Raw genomic sequence first — 22,180 nt, 5'->3', positions numbered from 1 at the left:
CCTTTTTCATTGGAATAATTTTTAACCTTGAAAATAGCTAATGATATTTGGAAATATCCCTTTATTTGGGCTTCATGGGGAATTTGCAATTTTCCTCTAAAAATAAACAAACATTGCCTCACTGAAGCACAGTGAGAATTATATAGTCATGAAACAGTGTGTGAACACTTTTTTGTTTTTTACTTTTAGGGGAGTCCTGCATATTCCTTGTGATGCTTGAAATAAAACTAGGTTTGCAAATATTTTTATGTAAATGTTTCTGTGTTTTGACAGGGTCTTTTTGGTTGGTTCCTATATGCATTTACTGTGCAACTTTTGCTGTTTAGCTTTCTAAGAGCATTTATTTTACTGCCTGCACTTTAACAAAGACAATTTTTGTGTTTAAATTACCTGTTTAACTGTTGTAGGCTACGCACTCAAGTGCGATAACCATTTCTCTGCCATTTAAAGTGTTTTTTGATTGTATCTGCTTTATTTTCTGGAAAAAAAAAAATATATATATATATATATATATATATATATATATATATATATATATATATATATATATATATATATATATATATATATATACACACGCTCGTTTTCCTGCCTTTCTAAGCTGGTATAGTCCAGTTTTCAGGTTAGTGCTGAATTCAGGGCTGTGTTGGAAGTTTCTGTGTTTGCCCATACCTTACTTGGATAGAAGGACGTTTCTCTGTTCACTTGTGAGAGAGGGGATCTTTGAGCAGTCTATCTATCCCTGGAGGAGTGGTTTCAGCCCAGAAATTAGTAGTTTATTGGCCATTTTGGGCTAATTTCTCTCTCTTTCATTTCCCTGCTCTAAAACCTGCATTTGCATGGTTTTGAGTGCAGGGCAGCGCCGGTTAGCTAGGGTATAACTATTCCCGGCTCCACAAAGTGTACTCTTCAATTTTTCCCTTGGAACTAGACAAACTTTCAACTTAAGCACTCAAACCATTCACTTCTCAACCTGGCACTTGCTCAAAATTCATAGCAAGCACTAATAAACCTTAGCACTAGACCACCCCTATACTGTAAAGAAGGACAAGGCTCTCTATTCGACCTTACCAGCCAATCAGTAAAACAGTTCACTGTACCTATCCAGGCATATCCAAAGAGCGGTTTCAGGTGTACTCTCTGGTCCAGCTGGAGAATCTGGGCATTTTGAGGCAATGTTACAACTGCCTCATGTACACAGACAACCCTCTCCTCCTACCACCAAACACTAATACATGCGAGAGATGCAATTATGCAACCAAACTGGAGGCTAAGCTCTCTCAACCCAAGACTGGACCAGACAGTCAAGAGGAGAAGGGAATTACTTGCATCACACCACCAGTCTCACATAGACCTATGAAACCAGCACTGGCAAAAGACACACATAAATATACGAAAACGTACTCAGAGGCTCTAAATAAAAATCTGCAAAAGCAACAGAGACCTCCAAAGCAGACATCCAAGCAACCTCCACCCCCCAACACAAACCATGAAACACATACTTCACAAAACTAGTGTGCAATGCAATCACAGCCCTTAAGGCAAAATAACATACCCAACACACTAGTAATAGGTGACTCTATAGTCAGGCACACTGACGTCCCACTCACTTGGCTGAACATGGAGAAGGTTACTGTTAGCTGCTTGTTGGGTGCCAGGATCTGCCACACAACACAAGCACTCAGGTCACTCCAGAAAAAGTACAAATATGGCTCTGTCATTGACCATGTTAGTATGAATGACCTGAGCTGTACTTCCCTGGACTACATGAAAAGAGACATGGAGGAGCTCTCTGATCATGTAGCCCAGGCCGGTATGACCCTGACCCTGTGTAGCATCCTGCCCTCACCAAGAATGATACCATGGTATAAAGAAAAAATATCAATTTCAACAATTGGCTAAGCTTCTGGTGTCATTCAAAGGGGATCCAGTGTCTGTCATTCTGGGATGACATGCTCGACAAGCCACGCTGCTTCACTTGAGATGGCTTGCACCTGTCACCCTTAGGCTTTCGAATACTGGCCAAGGCTCTTACCACCATAGTGCCTTTTTTAGGTAAGGCTCAAAAGACAAACCCACCGCCATAAATAGCATAAGTAACAAAAAACTGAGGGTAATGCTACTCAATGCCAGAAGTCTAAACCTCAAAATGCACGCACTCGAGGAACTCCTCAATATGGAGAAAATCGATATATGTGCAGTAACAGAAACCTGGTTTAAGGCTCCAGAGAGCACCCCAGCATTACCAGGCCACAACTCATACCATACATTTCTTCCACAAAACCCGGACTGAAATACAAAAGCGGAGGCGTATCCATATTCATCAAGGATACCCAAACCTCCAGGTTAGTGGCGCAGCGCGATGCTTCAGAGATCATCCATGTGCAACTAACAACCAGCAAAACTGCAATTCAAATTGTAGCTTGCTACAGATCACCCACCATGTCCCAGGACCCCCATTCCACATTTCTGGAAACACTGGGAAACATAAAGGTCCTACAAAACACCCTGATATTGGGTGATTTCAATTACCCAAACATTAACTGGGAGAACTACTCAAGTACTAACTCCCTTGCCCAACATTTCTTAGAATTTATAAACTCAAACACCCTGGATCAACTGGTCAACACCCCTACCAGAGGTGACAACATATTGGACCTGGTCATCACCAACATGGGCGACCGGTGTTCCACACCGGAGGTCAACCCCTCGCTGGTTAGATCTGACCATAAATTAATCACTCTGGAGATCCACATTCCGCCCCCACCCCCAGTCAAAGAAACCACCGTGAAAAACTTTTCAAAAGCAAACTTCACGTTACTTAAGACTGAGGTGGAAAGTTTCAAAGCCCCCATGCCAAAGGATAATGCTGTCCAAGCTGTAAATCCTTTATTAATGCACTCTACGGGCACCTACAAGAATGCATGGATAGTGCTATCCCAAGCAGTCTGGTGAACCCCTGCCATAAACAAGCTATACAATTGAAATAGGAAACTAGTACAGAAAAGAGTAAAGTCCCAAGAAGAGAAGACATCCCTGATCAGTATCAGCAGGAAACTACAATCCCTCATAAAGTCATTTAAGGCTAGCTTCGAAAGAAAAATTGCCAAGGACTCCAAAGATAACCACAAAGCATTCTTTAGCTAAGAATTTAAGTGACAGTTCTCAGATTTGCTGGGAGTTAGTGCAGAATAGCACAAAATACACTGAATTGACTGATATCGCCAACATCCTGGCAGACAGGTTCAGTGCAAACTTCACCCCAAGGTGGCCCATAACCATACCAGAAGAATGTAGTGTACCTAAAATCACAGATACTCCAGTTAAAACAGCCCTCTCCAAAGCCAAAAACACAGCATCAATGGGGCTGGGTGGTGTCCCAGAATGCATCCTACATGAGCTCAAAGATGAACTAACCCCTCACCTAAACACACTGTTCAAACTCAGCCTCTCCACAGGCAACGTGCTCATAGAGTGGCACACAGCAACGGTTATTCCGCTTCACAAAGGTGGAGCCACAATAGACCCCAGGAACTATCACCCTATAAGCCTGACTAGCTTGGTCTGCAAGGCTGTGTAGCGTATCATCATGGATCTCATAAACAGAGACAGTGGGAACCTCCAAACACTGGACCCTACCCAATTCAGCTTTGTTAAGAGCAGATCATGCCTCCTAAACCTGGTGGACTTCTTTGAGACAGTTACCAAAGCTATAGATGAGGGAAAAATGGTCCACACAGCCTACCTAGACCTTGCAAAGGCCTTCGGCACCATTCCCCATTCAGGTGTTATAGACAAGCTCACCAGCCTGAACATAAACCCCTACGTCTCGAGATGGGTTGCCAACTGGCTCACGGACAGAACCCACATGGTAAGAGTTGCGGGAGCTAGGTCTGACTCTAAACCGGTTGCAGGTGGTGTTCCCCAGGGCTCAGTCCTAGGACCCCTCCTGTTCAGCATATACTTCTCTGAGGTACAGGCAAGCACAGAAGGACTATGGCTGACCAAGTTCGCAGACGACTGCAAACTAGGGGCTATAATTGACTCTCCAGCGGACACAGACATCCTCCAAAAGGGTCTCACTGAGAAAGATACCTGGTGCCAAAACCATGGCCTCAAGCTAAATGCCAAAAAGTGTATACTCATCCCCTTTGGAAAAAACAAAGTACCCACAAACAACCACATAGGTGGTAAACCTCTAAATACGGAAGACGTAATAAGGGATCTGGGGACCCAAGTAGATAGTAACCTCTCCTTTGATAATCACATTGCCAAAGTAGTTGGGAAATCCTTCTATGTGGCCCACCTAATCACAAAAGGGTTTGCATCCAGATCAAAAGAGGTCATTGTGCCCCTCTACGCATCACTCATCAGACCCATCATAGAATACAAATGCCCCATTTGGGATGTACCTTACAAGACAGCTGCAACAACTGGAAAGACCACAGAAGTACCCCACCAAGAGGATCACTGGTCTCAAACAAATGCCCTATGCAGCTCGATTGAAAAAACTCCAGCTGTACTCGGTTGCATACCGCCTACTCAGAGGTGATCTCCGCCTAACATACAAGGCCAACCTCACCAAGAGGATCACTGGCCTCAAACAGATGCCCTATGCAGCTCGACTGAAGAAACTCCAGCTGTACTCGGTTGCATACCGCCTACTCAGGGGTGATCTCTGCCTGACATACAAGGCCATGTCCAACCCAGAATTGATGGACATGCAACACCTAAAGAAAACCATTTCCCCTCAAGCCACTCTCTCTAGGGATCTAAACTTCACCACAACAATAAATAGGACATGCTGAGGGATAGATTCCTATCCCAGAGACTTCCCATGCTCTGTAACAAAATTCCAATCTACATTATGCAGAGCTCCTCGCTAACTCTGTTCAAGAGAAACCTTGACAAGTGGATGGGAAGCAGAAAGTTTACCCCGGGGATCACTTCAATGGCTCTGCTGGACAGAGGCACAGGGAACTAATCTAAAGGGGCGGCAAAAGCCAATACATTCTGGCTAGGCTTATAAATGCCTTCAGGCAGATAGCCTAGTACCTACCTATGAACCTGTGTGGTAGTGTAATCGTTTTTATTATATGCCCCTAGCTGCACTTAGTTAGTGGTCTTATTTATGCAGACTTTCTTCTTCAGTGTGAAAGTTTTTTTTCCTGTTATGTGCTCTAACTACAAATTCATGTTTTGTTTTGGCTTCATAGTTAACATTTTATGACAATGTCCATTTTATAAGCATAGTAGTACCTTCCAAGGTATATTATACTGGAGAGCACCAAGCACTGAGAGGCGCTTATTTGTATAGGCTGGTAGTCCTAGTATCACACACACACACACACACACACACACACACACACACACACACACACACAACTCAGGTTTACTTGCAAAGAACTTCTAGTAGATAATCAACACTTGGTAAAAGTTGTCCATCTTCCAGTCACAGGTTTTTACACATTCTGCCAGGAATGTTTTTCCTTTGTGTGATATGAAAACATTAGTCTAAAAGTAGGGAAGTATTGCCTTGTCATGTGAATGAAAGAAGAGAGAGAGTAATAACTAGAGGGCTTGGATCAGATTATAAGAGTACATCACAGCTTTAGAGACTACCCTTGTCACCTTAAACACCTTCTCTTCTCTGTCCTTTAAATATTTTTCCAAGAACTATTGCACTGGGTTAGTTTAGTTTGTTGATAAAACAAGCAAGGCAGTGGAAACCCTAGTACCACAGTGTAAATACAGTATTTGCAATTTGGTACAAGAGAAAATGCATTGCAATTGGCTTGCTTTGTGGTGAAGAAAGAAGCTATATTAAGTTGACATTGGCTGGAACTAGTCTGACCACTCTAGGCTTACTTTGATGTTCATAGCCTTGAAATGGAAGTGAAGGTTGTAGTGTAAGACGTAGCTGTCTACGAGTATGACAGAGCACTTGAAAATACAGTTCAGTCAGAGCAGTGCATCAGATATTAAAAGCTTTCGTAGCACACACACCGTGGAAGAGTTTGATGCCTGAAGTACATATTAAACAAGCACACTCAAGTAAGATGTTGTTTGCTAAATTATGAATGTGTGTAATTAAAAACCAGTGGCTGTTTCTATGAATGATTTACAATGTTATTTCATCATTTGTCATGGCTAATTAACAATATTAGATGAAGTGTTTTCTTCTTCAAAGCTTAGATTTGTCTCAATTATTTATGTCAGAAGTGATAAGCAGCAGTTAGAAGCTTGTGGGTGCAGGGAAAAAAGTTCATGTTTACTTGTACCTCAGAAATCTCAGGCACAGATCCAAGAGAAGAGAAAGTTGTCAACAACAAAAAGCAATTCAGTAGTTAGAAACAAAAGGTGTTGGTTGCTTGAACTGAGAAACAATTTTCCCGTCAAAAATGTAGCATCAAAGTCTTATTTCTGTAGGTACTTTCCTATTAGTATTTAAATCTTATTTAAAATTACCCATTGGTAAATATTTATATGGGAGGGATACAGAACTGTGTTGCATTTGGACTACTGCAGTTCTTGTTCAACTCATATGATAATGTCCAGGATGCTGTTGGACTTTGGGCATGTGGCTGTGGGTTGTAGGTACATTGTTGCTTAATGCAGCATTACAACATCCTGAATGTAGTGCTTGTGCAGTTCACAAACCTTAAACAAAAATATTAGTTTGCTCTAATACAGGATTGTTGAAATGTTACTTCTGTAGTCAACAGTGATATTATTTATTTATATGTTTATTTACTGGGTAGGTATAGTGGTTTGTGGGCCATTTTCATCTATAGCCTGGCAAGAGCAAATGGTTTCGCACAAAAATAATAGCAAATGGTTACACAGTTAAGATCAGTTCCGTATAACTTCTCGATTGAACTGATTACAAGTATTTTAATGCACTTTCAACAATTTAAACAAAACTGAGAGCATCGTCAAACTGTGGTGACATTTTGCAATCTGAAATAGGAATGGCACAGAACATGATTAAGACAGCAACATTATCAAAAACAAGAATAGCAATTTCACTTGAAACATAACATAAAATAAAACCTCTTGACAGAGAGGATGTGACTAATCTATGAAATATCTAGTATTAAAAAGTTCCTATCAAGACATGAAATATAGTGCATGCATACTTGCCTGTGCATAACATTCATCTATTCAGGCAGTGGTTAGAGGTTCACTCATCGTGGGTGTGAAAATAAAAACAAGATGTCAGCAGTAGAGGAAGATGTAAATACCTGAAAGGCTGTTCTTCTAGTTTCATAGTCAGTTTCCTGTGGAAAGAGAACAGGGCACAATGTGATTTATATTGTTACATGTTGTATAAAAGTAGTCCCTGTTCTCAGTAAATAATATCGGCACGAGCTTGGTGGCTGACCTTCTTGTCTGTAAATGTTATACCGGTCCAAGTCACAGGTGACCATAATGCTGACTGGCCAAATGAGGAAGTATTGACATCAGGAGATTATCAGTTATGTAACGGTGTAATATGTTACTTGGTCAACTCTCTGTTGTGGTGGAGATGTGTTCTTTGTTCTGTGTTCTGGCTTTTGCTAGAATACCTGCATGAAAGAGTACCTAAGCATCAGTAGAGTTAAAAGTAATAATAGAACATCTACATATCTTTCTTTCAGGCTTACTTACAAATCCACCGAACACACCTTTTTATGTCTACTGTCAGCCGATCTTGTCTTCATGTTGTACAAAATCTAACCCCCCCCCCCCCCCCATTGGCTTCTCTTTATATCCACTACTTGTTTCTCACTGGTTTAGTAGTTACTATAGGTGTTCCTTGTTGGCAGTGCAATCATTCTCGTAAATCCCATCCTTCCTTCTAACCATCCGGTTTCTAAAAAAGTCTTCTTGTACAGGACCAAAGGGATGCCAGAGCTGATACGAGAAGCAATGCATTGAAACTCTTGCCAGGTAGAATGATGTTCTTTTGCAATTGAAACTAAAATTACTACAATGCTACTTTAAGTCTTCTTCAGCAAGTCTTTGTTGTAGGCTCCACTTCATTTTTTTGGTCTCTTTTGTCTTATAACAGTAGGAATGCTTGTAGTTTGCAGTTTTCACCTATACCATTCCAGGAACAGTGTGCTTAATATGGCAGCTTTGAGGTTATAGAGCAGAGTGACTGGGAGAATCTGTTCAACACATGGTACAGTAGGTTTCAAGGTTTGTTATAAGAAGTATCATGCTTGTGATTTTGCCTGTATCATGCAAGTAATTTACTTTCACAAGCAGTTCTAGATTGCTATTAAAAGTCAGGTTACGGATGCTGTTTGAATGGAAGCGTACCCAAAACCCATGGTTTCTTCCCTTTATAAATAAACTGTTATGTTGTGTGAAATATGCTTTTGTGGTACTGCCTTTAAATAAAAGTGCAACATTTGCTGAAAAAATCTAAATGTGGAGTATATAAATGCATATAAAACATTGATACAATTTTACGTGGGACCTGTTTTTTAAGCATAGATTTAAAATTTCAGCTTTTTTGTTTTGATTCGTGGCTAGTGAGAAACCACTTTGGAAATCAGTTGACTGTATTACATTTGCAGTAAAAAAAAAACGAAAGAAAGAAAGAAAAAAATCTCTCATTAATGTGATGCTTTTGTTGTCTTCTAGCAACAGCAGCAGCAGCAGGTGGCTACTCAGCAGCTGGCATTTCAGCAGCAGCTCCTGCAGATGCAGCAGCTCCAGCAGCAACACCTGCTAAGCCTGCAGCGACAAGGCCTGCTAACACTTCAGCCCGGACAGGCCGCCCTTCCTCTACAACCGCTTGCTCAAGGTAAGAATTATTAGATCAGTGCTTTGCTTCACTTAGGTTTGGAATGTGTTTCTCTGTTACATGGCTGAGATAGGAACATCTGTCTTAAAACCTTTTTTACCCTAAGCTCACATACTAGCAGTTGTAAATACTAACAGCTTGTAATTACAGTAGGAGTCTTCCTTTCTTATTAAGTCTGAAGTAGTTAGATCTTAAACTTCTTCAGTCACATTGTGGTACAAGTTTTGGATAAGCATTGTACATCATTAACTTTTGTGGTCAGCAACAGTGCCAAAGGGAGATGGAAAACCATGTTAGATGACATACACACTTCTGTGACAAGGTTTGGGCAGACACAAAGCTATTCATTCCTTCCCAAGCCATCTGGAACACTTACTGCATACTTTAGAACAGTCATGGAATGGAGGCAGAGGCACTGAAAACTTGGTTACCCCTTAGCCTACAAGAACAAAATGCTTGACATTTCAAACACATCTGGGGAATAATGAAGCAGTTTGAGGTGGTCTGCAGGATTTGTAAACTTTTGTATCAGTAGACCTCACAGACTGGCCAGTCCAGTGGTTAAGGGGAAAATGTCAAAAACATTACAACTTTGGTTTGGCTGCTATGTAACCAGCATTCCTAGGCATCATCTTGTTCCCTTTCCCATGTGACATAACTAATCTCACACACATCTGTCTACATTCTCTGACATTCTGTTATCCAGAAATATCCCAAAATTGCTTCAGATGTTTCTAGGAGAAAATACTGATAGGTCTGATGGCCTTCTCCTCATGTTCCTTAGACATGTATGTTTTGTAGAGGCTTCCTTAATAAGTGTTGTGGTTAATCTCTTATCATATTCCCGTCGGTGTTCACATACAATAGTAGTGCCCTTCCTTGCAGTTGGGGTCCCAGCTCAAGTTGTTAGATGACCACTGCTCAGTCAGTTTACATTCCATCCTGTATAGGGCCATTGAGAGTTTCATCTTCATGTATTATATTCCTTTGTGTGCCCTCTTTGTGCATGCATAATGTGGTTTCAGATCAGACAGTGCATTTACTACTGTTTCTTTCTTTCATGAATGCTGTGCTAAGGCATGTGGATGAGTTTTTGTCTCAGTCAGTTTGGATCTAAAGAATGCTTTTGACCCTGCAAGCTGTTCTCCTCCCTTCATAAAACTTGTTCATCTGTACCACACCATTGTCATCTTTTGTTCTTTCAAATGCAGTATTTTTGCCAGGAGTGCTTTGTCTTGTATCAATGGGCTTCCCTCAGATTCCACTTCAGTACATTCGGAGGTGTGCTCAGAGTCATTTCTCATATCAATTTTCTTATTGGTTTTTGATTGTAATTTAATGTGTTAGGGCCTTACTGCATGCACACATTCTTGTATGTGTCATATTTGTTCACTGATGGCTACAGTATAGTTGGTTTGTCAGTCTCATTTCTGCATTGAGCGTTATCTGTCCCGATTGGCCCTACATTTTGAGGTAGTATTTTAGCAAATAGTTGCAGTCAGCCAGGCTATGAAGCTGAGAGCAGTAAATATCTTGGGAGAACCAACTGTGTTGGTAGATATAGAGTGCAGATATGTTTATAGCCTCAGAGAGGTTCAGTTTTACCATTTAGCATTGCTGACATTTGAGGTAAGGAAATATGACATGGAGATGTGCCACCAGATAATTTTCAGTGATGTTTGATCAAATTTTCTTGTACTTTCATTCTTTTTCCTCTTCTCAGTATCCTAGTAAATGATGAATTCCTCAACAACACTGGTTTATACTGGTCCAATGTGGCATGAGTAGCTTGTGTTGCTTCCCCCAAATGGGGGCATGACCCATCCCTACCTAGAAACTTCTGCCTCAGAGTCTGGCCACTGGACGTATGAGTCCTTAGCAGCAAATGCCATCCCCATTGTGTTCAGCAAGTACTAACACGGACTAAAGAAAAAGAGGAACGCTATGTAAAATGTCTGCTAGCGTGGTAAAACAGTTATTCCTTTGTGTACTTAAAGCCCCACTCCCACCCCAGTCTGAGCCTCAGCTGCTAGATTAGCCACTGTTTTGGCTGGGGTTGAATATACCTGTAAGATTTGCTTACATTGTGGCACTGTTACCCGAATCTTCTTGTACACCAGTTCCTTTCTTGCTCTTACTCTTAATTGTCTTTCATGTTGAACCTCTTAACAGGGAACTGTATCAGACATGGTGTTGGAACACTTGCACAGCCATGGTTATAGTGTCTCCTTTTGAACATTGTAGGCACAACTGATGTTTCTTGCAAATCAACTTAGGGATGCATTTCTACAGCCTGGGCGAGGCAGTGTCAGTGTGCTGCAAGTGGTTAGAATATGGCTAGTGTACATATACTGGACACATTTATAATGGTAGTGGGCAGTTTAGCTCATTGTGTCCTCAATGCATTAAGGACAGTGCCCATACTGACATTTACAACTAGCACACTACATGCGTATTTGCAGATCTGCAGAGTGTTCCCTGTTTCTCACTTGGACTGTGAGAGCAAATACACAGTATATACCTCTGTGGATGCCCACTGCTGCGACAACCAAGAATCAGCACTGTAACCTTGTTGCCATCTCCAGGTAGTAGCTTTTCAGTGACTGGTACAAATTAAGTAGTTACAGTCCACATACAGATAGTATGCCATGTAGCAATGTTTCCTACACAACTTCAGAAATACTACTATAAAATTCCCTGAGCATATCGTACTGTCAGCTATATTAGTAATACTAGAGATTGTAACACAAATATATACATTCACATATTTGTTCCACAGAAATGTATAGCAACCTGTACTTGTTCTCAGCAAGCTACACTTTCACTCTGTGTAATGATATGATTTCATATGTGGAAACCTTGGAATACTACCGAGTGGAAGGCCTAGATGTTGCCATTTTAAGGACATCTGTGCTTTAACCAGTTATGAGCATCATGGTAATAGACTGTCTTTTATCTTTGAAATGCGTAGTCTGTCAGTGATTAATATTGTGTAGTGTAAGTATCTAGAAGCTGTAGATGGTTCAGTAACCTTGGTAAATGTGGTGCAAATCTGTGAGGGAGTTTTCATGGCAGTTCATTATGTAATCCATGTACCTTGCCTTATGTTGCAGCATTGAGTAGATGAACTTTACCTTCCAAAGTGCTTTGTTATCTTTTCGGAAATCCAAGACTGTGGGCCCTAATGAGTGCGCTGAAACCAGAAAAGGTAAAGAGGGCTTCTCCTAGTGTAGGTAGGAGACTAAAGATTGTAAAATATCATATGAAAGGATGTGCTTATGTGTCTTAGGTCCTATAAAGATAACAGTAAAATAGCTAGGAGTAATTTGGAATTGATAGGTTTGAAATGTTGAGGTTTGCAGAAGGTCACTGGAGTTTTTTTCTTTAGGAGTAGGAGTATTCTTTAAGTTTAAGGGATAAAAATAGCTCTGGTGGCATAGAGAGATAAAGCCCAGGTTTGAATAGCATCTTTGGCACTTGATGGAGCTGGCAGGGAGGATTGGCATGCTTATCCTGGGGATGGGACATGTTACGGGCTGTAACAGTCCTTCATAGAAAAGAGACAGGCCCATGGCCTTGGGACATGAGTGTGACACACCAGTTTGCTGATATTGAGCAAATGTACAGAAGCATACACTTTTTCACAGGAATGTGCTGTGCTTCCTCAGTGATGAGGATTGAATGCTGTAATGTCCAGGAGAGAGGTTAGGCTAAGAAAATGTCCTCTTTGCCAGGATGCCGGTGAGGACACAAGCAGTCTTCATGGCTGCCTAAGTGACACCCACCCCAATCAGCTTTTAAATGAGCTGTAGTTTGACTGGAGGAACACAGTGGTTAGCTTGTATGGGGCAAAAAGGGTAAAGATAAAAAAATTGTTTAAGGGATAAAGTTTCAGTTTCTTAAGAACTGGATGGTGAACAAGTATTTTGGTGGTAATGAAGTAGATGATACTCATCAAGAACTAATTGGAAGTGAAATTTGAAGGTTAGTATGCTATATCATGGGAGTTATAGAATATTACTGAGTAAGTTAATCGTATATTTCAAGTGTAAATTTAGTAGAAAAAAAATTGTCAGAGGCTTCTGTGAATGAAAGGATTTTCTATCATTTAATGTTTTGAAAGTCAGTTATTAAAAGCCAAAATGGAAGACTGTGGAGCTGAAAGTGGGAAGAGACTTTTAGAATGTGGGTCATTACTGGATAACAGTAAAAGCACAAGTGTTGCCTATAAAGCAGTTGCTACATAAACTTTATTGGAGGGAATGCTTTGCAACTGGGAGAGAGAATTTTTACTATGTATTAAATTAGATATTCACGGTGGTGCAGCGGTAGCATTGTCGCCTCACAGCAAGAGGTTCCCCCATTCGATTCTCGGCTGGAGCGCCTTCTGTGTGGAGTCTGCATGTCCTCCCCGCAGTCGAGTGGTGTTCGAAAGACATGCGTAAATGGGCATGCCTTCATTGAAGGTTGAGCGTTGAGCTGGCACCTCAGCACCGTAAAAATCTACTGCCAATCATTAGTGGACTCGAGTTCTGCTGTGGCGACCCCTAACCAGGAAAAGCTGAAAGAAGAACAACATTAAATTAGATATCCGTGTACGTCTCTTATTAGATATGAAGTTATGTAGGCATAAGATATGCAAAATGATCTATAGTTGAAAGGTGAAAGACTAGTTGATTACCATTTGAAGTAACTGATTTCTTGAAAGGTAGTGTTATGGGCTAAACATGTGTATTACATGAATCTGAATAATTTTGCTAATGGTTTGAGGAAAGTACATTTATATGTCAGAGGAGGGGGTGAACTAAAATGAGTTTGTCCCTATAATTTTAGTAAGAGTCTCATTTAAACAGTAATCAAACCTATAAATAACGGAATGCTAGGTAGGAATGTACTAGAAGAGAAAAATATATGAGAGGAATGTTGTATCAAGGTAAATCTTGCCTTTTTTGCTCTTTCTTTTTATTAAGTGCATCAGGCAGTGAATTCCCCGTCAGTACCTACTGGGCTAAGTAAGGGAATGCACCTCGTTGAATGTTCATCTCAGTTGTCTTAATTTCTATGATGACAGTACAACAGATGCTGTTGCATTTTTCTGAGAATGTATAACTTGTAAGGGATTTGTATGACTGGTGTTCAAACATATGCAGTTTGTCATATTTTGCTTTGAATTTATAATGTTAGTAAAGGAAGTGCTTTATAAAAGTGTACTTCCCAGACACTGTTTCCTGACTTGTACCCAGCCAATATTAACATATAATATATGTTTAATAAGCTATTGGAACATCATGCTGGGGACTGAGCCTTCTGTAGTCTCCCCCACAAAGTGCGCTAGTATCATGATAACTGTAATATCATTATCCCTATCCCTGTCCATTCCAGAGATTACAAAAAAGAAGCCGGTCAGTTAAAGGAATACTCTGTTTCTGCCAGCAGATAAATAGCCATGCAATTCTACATCGCCTTACATGTAGTCCAGCAAACTTAAAATTCGGGCTTCAGCAGTTAATGCAATTGACATTCATTACTTAGTCCTGAGATTCACGTTATAGATTAACTTTTTGAGGAAATTTTCATTGACCAGGTGTAGATCTGTCAGTTTGTGGTTTTAAAATTTACCATGCCTGCAACCTATGGCACTTTACTTTTGCTTAACAGTATTCCCTATACGTGCTGTGCAGGCAACTTGTTTAGCACTGGTATCCTTTGCATATTGCTTAACTGAAGCCCCTATCACAATCATGTTTTGTGAAAGGTCAGTGTAGTACTCCCCTCCATTCTCACCTCTCCTGTCTCCTCTTGAACCCATTGTTAGCTAGACTAAGCCAAAATGGTGATTCAATGCAGAATCCTTTCTGGAGGATATATAAAATATGATCAGTCTGTAATCTAAACAAACTATGATGTTGCAGTTTTAATTCCATCTCTACCTCATACTGAAATTCTGACCAGAGGAAATGTGGGTTTTATGCCATCTCTGGTTGTTTAGCAGCTTGGCACCCTGTTGGATAATGTAATGAGGTTAAAACCTTTTTATTACTGAAAGAAGACTATGATAGGCAAATAATATTTCATTATTATCCATAATAATTGGCTAGTTATGAAAAAGTGACTTGTAAACCAAAGGATGTCACCAAACACAGCAGGTTCCCAAAAGGATATTTTATAGAGCGCTTTCATCTCGCTTGTAACAAAGGACTTCATCGGAATGAAATAAAATGCTAAAATCACACAATATAAAACACCAAAAATAATCACATGGTGTAAATGAACCAATAACACTATAAAATTCATTAAATAATTAGTCAAATGCAAGTAGCAACTTTAAATAGGTACTTAATTTAAGGTGTGGAATACTAAATGCAACAAGAACGTAGCCTAAGAAAGCTACTTATACTGAAGGTGTCATTTAATCCAGGAAATACATGTGCATTTAACCTAATTTGCAAAGAAGCTCTTGAAATTCAACCATTTCAGCCCAAGGCCCTCCCCTAGGATCTTTCTTAACCCCTTCAATAGCAAAAAAACAAAACTGATGACTGGGGTAATGTTCAATATGTCTATACAAGGCATTGTTTATGTTCATATTGCATATGTCCCTAACATGTTCGTAAATTCTTTCTCATAACTTGCGGACAGTTTTCCCAACGTAGAAACGTCTACATTGGGAACAGATAGTCACATAAACAATCCCACAAGAGTTGCAGTTGAACAAACCATTAGGTTTGATGTTCAAATAATTAATCCTCACCCTATCAGATTCTATTATATGTGTACATTGTGTGCAAAAAACACATTTTTGGGAAACTGCTGTGTTTGCTGACATCCTTTGGTTTACAAGTCACTTTTTCATCTTTGTTTGCTGATTTTTGTGGTTCTTGATAACTGGCTAGTTATTACAGATAAAATGCCTGGATTTTTCTTTGCTGCATTTACGTCCTAACTGCTGTCTTCTTTCATGTTTTGGTTATCAGATGCAGCAGTCATATGGCTGTGTGACAGGTGCTCATCTTGTCTTGTCATTTTATTGCTTTAGTGATAAAGTAGTTGCCAGCAGCCACTCAGACTAAAAAGATGTGATGTTTAAAAAACTTGTTCTTACATATGCCATCTCTGTGTAATGATGCTTAGGATCATAAGTTATACAAGACATGTGTGACCAGAGGCTTTTCACACTTTGCCAGTACCCTCCCTCAGGTTCTGCTACCTTTTGCAAGGAGGGTAACACCTGTAATTCCAGGCGCAAATGTAAGAGTACCCATCCAGCTGTCCAGACTAAGTATTAAGGATGATAAAAAATCAGTTTGCTTGGTATGCAGGTTTAGTCTCTTCCAGAGCAGGGGGAGTTGCAGGGTGGTAAATCTCTTCCTCTATTATTGGCAGCACAATCTGATTTGCCAAGGAAAACGAGGTTGAGAAGAACTGGATCCCCTAAGAAAATGGTAAGCTAGGCACAGATCTCTCAGGAGATTGTACAACACTATATACAAAGACAAGGACTCCAGTCTGTCCTGATAGCTATGTGTTTTTGAAGCCAGGGAGCTTTTTTGTTAGGAATGTCTGTGTTTTTCAAGTTTTGTATGTGCCTGGCCAGATATATGTAGGATGGTTCATTATATTTTATGTAAATTAATGCTAAAAGATTGCAGTTTTCAGTTGCTCAAGGTCCTTGCAGCAGACAGAAATTTGGATTGTTTAGCTAGACCTAAATATATTTGATAGTAACATAGTGTTAGTGGTACACATGGCTTTATGGACTTGCACCTTGCTAGGCAGTGGACTTAACTTGCATATTATTATATATAAATTTATAAAGTTTTGTTTTGCTACTTATATCATAATCAAGAGAGCTACATACTAGCTGTAAGGAATGTCCCCCTACCAGTGAGTAAGTAGTACAGTTATGCCATATTAAAACTAAAGGAAATAAGTAATCTGTCATACTCGCAGCTGTTTTGCTTTCCCAGAGTCTAACACCACATTGTCTTGAAAATACTTCATACTTTTCTAAAACTGGTGAGGTGGAAGGATATTGCAGAAAACTGAGCTGAGCTGAGTTAAAGCTATCTGTATCTTGTCACTTTTTATATAATTTTCATATATTCTGCTTTCTGTCCATTGCATATTTAATGCATATTTGGTGTTTGGTGGTAGTATTTTATATTAAGTGAACATTTTAAATTCAGCTGGTCAAACAATTGTAGGTAATCTAAGTCTAAAGTTACAATAATGACATTTGTTACTTCAGCCAGACCTCAGCTTTCCCACAACGTCTGCCAGCATATTGTGTGACTGATCATCTCTTAACCTTTCCAGTGTTCTTTGTTCACCTCTGCAAACATAGTTGTGCCTAGTGGGTGTAACGTGATTATGAAAGAATTATTATTGGTAGAGGTGCTAAAGGCTGTCATTATACACCTGCTGGACACAGGCAACGGCCCTTGTAATTTTCCCTGAAGCTTCTGTGTTACCTGGTTCTTTCAGTGAGGTTCATTGCTAAAGTACATCAGTTAAGCTGTCCAAAAGAGGGCAATTGGGCAGTGACAAGACACGCTCATGTGTAATATGAAAGAAATGAATGTAGTGATGCATGAAGTGTAATCTGTGCAGTAACACGTCAGGGACACCAGGAGGTAATTCAGCAGCCATGGCATTGATTGATATTGTTAGCAAAATAGGATAGCTATTAGTTCCTGCAGCATTAGTAAGGAGCATATTTAAAGCCTAAGGGGCACCGGTCTACATTGCAGAGATCAGAAAAAACATAAACAGAGGTGCTTCTGAGGTCTGGCTCTTTCAGTGCCATAAACTAATAGTATTGTCACTACTCCCAGTAGAGCTGAGACTCTGAGAAGTAACTTGAGAATTTAGTCAGCTTGCAGTACAACACAGTATTTTATCACCAGGAGTATGGCCTAAAACTGATGTCATTATGAGCTTTAAATCAACTTTCTGCTTGCATGAGCATGGTCACCTGGGCATGGAGGTACAAGGACATAAAAGGTTGAGCAACTCTGTTTGTCTTTGAGCCAATGCTACCTGGGGTTGTGAAATTGAGTTCCGTGAGCAGCAATCTGTCAACTGTCCCAACAACATACATTTTTTAAAACTGTGTCTGCATTTTCTTCTTAAATGAGTGAAGCAGCTAAAATAAAAGCGCGCAGTACAACTGACAAATTAATGTATTTTATCACTTTCCATATATAAACGGCATGGATTTTTAACACTGTTCATGCCAAGCTTCTAGTATTTAAAACATGTTATAGGAGACTGTGGTTAATATTACAGTAATGTGTACATTTAAGCTGTGTTTTATTTGCACTGAAATGTACATTATTTTTTTCCACAGGTTGTCCCAAACATTCAGTGTTGGGATTAATATGAAAAGGCAGTTTTGTTTTGGCAAATATTATTTAATGTTTTTTTTGTAATCAGGTTTTGTTTATTGTGTTATGTTTGTTTGATGCATGCTGATTCATGATTGCTAGTTGCTACAATTTTAATGAATTGTAGTTTACATTTAATGATTTTAGTTGGGCATTGTGGATGTGTTAACAAGCCATAAATGTTTTTTTTTTGTTTGTTTTATTGGCGTATGTCCTGGACTTTTTCTTTTTTGTCCCATTTTAAAATGTCCAGTATGTATTCTTATAAACTGGACATGTAGTAATATACTGCAAGCTCATAATTCTTCTAAAAGCGCTCCTTACCAGGATTACAAAAAGCATGAAATAGCACAGTAGATATGAGTGTGTGTGCCATTTGGATGGAGATTTTGTACTCTTGTAATAATATAGGTCTTGCTTAAGTCTACTAATATGAAATGTGAAAGTGCTGAGTCTGTCTATTGTTTAGTTTAATGACCAGTAGAGATTGAAAATGTTTTTAAATTTTTTTTTTTTTTGCTTGGAAGCAGCACTACTGATGGTAGAAGTAAACACAATGCAGTAGAACAAATTAGAAACCGTTTTGGCAGCGGTGACAGCTGGACCTGACTGACTACAAAAATGCTAAAACTTTCATCTTAAAAGATGAATAAATGATGGAGTGTGGTTAATTTTGTAGAGTATTTCAAACCTGAGATGCTGTGTATAAAGTGGAATATGACTTAACACTCTTACATTGTAGTTAAAATTACCATGTTGAGTGTTTCCCAAAGCTGATTGGGTTCTTGCCATCATTTGTTTTTATTTCCAGATATTCTGTTGATCAGTGTTAGCGTACTTAGTGTACCTAGAATAGTAGAGAAAGTTTGAATTTTGGAGACTACTTCTGCTAAAGAGGTTATTCTTTTCTTCAGTAAACTTGCTGCCTCGGTTGAATGTAGACGATTATTTTCTTTATATGAAATTAAGGGTATTGTTTTAGCTGAGCTTCGTTAAATGAGCCTGGAAGAGGAAGTACACATGGTTGGCATAGGGGTACTGTGACCTGTATATATTTAATAAGAAGAATATTATGAGTAAAAGAAACAACAAAAAGTATTTAATGACACTTTAGCATTCCTTCCTCCCCATGTTTTATATGGCTTTATAAGTAACTGCTTTTATAATGGTCAGAATTGCCAGTTTGACATTATGTTGTGGTAACTGGTTCTGGAATTTCAGCCCCATTGTATATAATATGATAGCCCTCTCTGGACGTGTAGCACCTTCCTTTTAGTTACTTGCTGTGCCACATATGTTACAAACGTGTTCAATTTATAACACACTCTACTGATGTTAAAGGTAAATAGTATATAAAAAGAAGCAGTAGCAGAATAAAGGTGTCTGGATGAAAACGGTAAAAATCTTTATATCACACTTCCAGATACCACCAAGGCAATTCAGACGTTTTAGCTTTTATTTCATCTTCATAATATAAAAATATGTAAGCGCTTTCGGGTACTAATATACCCTTCTTCAGACAAATGGCAAATACTATCTAAGCAGTCATTTGTTTGTGTCTTTCGGCTTTTTCCGGTTAGGGGTTGCCACAGCGGAACTCCGGTCCGCTAATGATTGGCAGTAGAGTTTTATGTGCTGGCTTGCCGGGCCTAACGCACAACCTTCAACGAAGGAACGCCCATTCATGCATGTCGCCACACAGAAGACGCTCTAACTAAGAATCGAACGGGCAACGTCTAACTGTGAGGCGACAACGCTACTGCAGCACCATCACTGCAGTACTATCTAAGCAGTCATTTAAATAGTCAAAAAGGCGCCAGAAATCAGCCTTAAAGGAACATTAGCTATATTAACATAGAAAATGTCAATATAAACATTTCATATCATTTATTCCTTTATATCTATTTGATAGCATATTCCATTTTCATTTAAATGTTTGTCTTATTACAATCAGTACTAAAATGTATACTAAATTTCATTCAAATATGTCTAATAGTCATTACATTTCAAAATCATCTTATAGGAAAATGACTGCTTAGATAGTATTTGCCATTCGTCTGAAGAAAGGTATATTAGTACCCGAAAGCGCTTACATATTTTTATATTATTCTGCTTTTAAAGATGAAATAAAAGCTAAAACATCTGAATTGCCTTGGTGGTATCTGGAAGTGTGATATAAAGATTAAAGGTAAATAGCTCTAAATTAAAATTAGAAATTATGTCCGGTTTTATGTCAACAGAATGAAATGTTATAATGAGCAGAGCTTGCACCTTGGCAGCAGACAGTAATTGTTTAGAAAAGCACTGATTTACAGTTATGTTGTCCTGGTTATTGCCTTTAACTTTTGTGTTGCTTTGCTTTGTAGATAAGCAGCGTAGCAGACATGAAGTAATTCTGCCTGTATGCTGTCTGCTTATTTGCTAGTGCTACATACATCGTGCATTACACTGACAGTATTCTGATTGCTCCTCATGAGCTGTCAATGTTATTTTGTTCATGTGTTGAATCACCTATCCCAGTTGCCCATTATTAACTGTCCCCCAAATGAGTTTGCTTTTGAATGGCTTAGGTAGCAAAATTGGGGTTGTGCATCTATTGTGTTTACACTTTTATGTGTTCTCCATACGTCATGGTTTTGTGTTCATTGAATGTATTTAAGTGAGGGCGGCAAAGGCAATGCTTCCTATAGTGGAATGAGGAGCCTTACCTACCTACCCAACCAGTTTGGAATTGCTGAAGCGCTATTTCATTTAGTGACGTCATTGATTAGTTGTGACCTGTTACTTAACTATCTTGAATTTGGGTTTTCATTGTTCATGGAATAAGCAAGCTCTTATATTATGATCATAACTTCACACGAGTTTTCTTTCAGTTGTCCACCATAGCCCATTTGGTAAAAGTCCACAGACAGTGCTTCTAGGATAGTGACTTGTACTAGTTTCTTCTGCAAAAAAAATTATTCATATTGTCTTAGAAAAGTGTCAGTGCTTAACATGACACATGTCTGTGCTTTATCTTTATTTATTTATTTTATTTATTTATTTTATTTTACATTTGTTGACCGGGCTAGTCCAGCTGGATATATGTCCATTTTCAGTGGAGGCTTGGGGAGAAAAGCTCCACAAATTACAACAACATAAAAGGTCAAGACAAAGACAATAACAGTATAATTTGGTACATAAGTTTTAACAATTATAGTACAAGCCTAAGATTATATATTTTATATTTCAGTAGGAAAAAGGAAACATTTATCTAAGAATAGATGAATAAGACTAATACATTTGTATTAGAAATGGTGTAGTACAAATCTTTATAACATATTACAAAATTAGATACACCTAGTAATTTATGATAAGAGATACTAAGGTCTCACAAAAACCTAAGAAAGAAAAACACTAGAGATCAATAGATAGAGTATAGAAGAACAGCAAACAAGGATGGATTTCTAATGTTATTTAACACATAGGTTGTGATACTATATGAAGGTGTTTGATCATCTAGTATTGTGCATATACTGCTGCAGACATGGTGGTTCTAATGGTGCATATACTGCTTGCAGACATGGTGGTTTTAAAGGTGCATATACTGCTGCAGACATGGTGGTTCTAATGGTGCATATACTTCTGCAGACCTGGTGGTTTTAATGGTACATATACTGCTGCAGACATGGTTGTTTTAGTGGTGCATATACTGCTGCAGACATGGTGGTTCTAATGGTGCATATACTTCTGCAGACGTGGTGGTGCTAATGGTGCATATACTGCTGCAGACATGGTGGTTCTAATGGTACATATACTGCTGCAGACATGCTGGTTTTAATGGAGCATATACTGCTGCAGACATGGTGGTGGTTATAATGGTGGATATACTGCTGCAGACATAGTGGTTCTAATGGTGCATATACTGCTGCAGACATGGAGGTTCTAATGGTGCATATACTGCTGCAGACATGTTGATGGTTCTAATGGTGCACATACTGCTGCAGACATGGTGGTT

The 22,180-nt window shown here is 39.1% G+C and overlaps 1 protein-coding gene across 1 annotated transcript in view; it reads left to right on the top strand.

Annotated features, from left to right (window-relative positions):
- The window catches only part of FOXP1 (forkhead box P1), a 5,351,121-nt gene that overhangs the window by 5,007,116 nt on the left and 321,825 nt on the right, over positions 1-22,180 (top strand). The window contains exon 11 of the mRNA XM_044077980.1: positions 8,644-8,797. Within this exon, the coding sequence (XP_043933915.1) occupies positions 8,644-8,797 (154 nt within the window). The remainder of the gene's footprint in view (positions 1-8,643; positions 8,798-22,180) is intronic.

Source organism: Protopterus annectens, chromosome 7.part0 (genome assembly GCF_019279795.1).
Source record: "Protopterus annectens isolate FY-2018-M chromosome 7.part0, PAN1.0, whole genome shotgun sequence".
Lineage (NCBI taxonomy): Eukaryota > Metazoa > Chordata > Ceratodontiformes > Protopteridae > Protopterus > Protopterus annectens.
The sequence above is the reverse complement of the archived record's forward strand: the minus strand, read 5'-3'. Positions and strand labels throughout refer to the sequence as shown.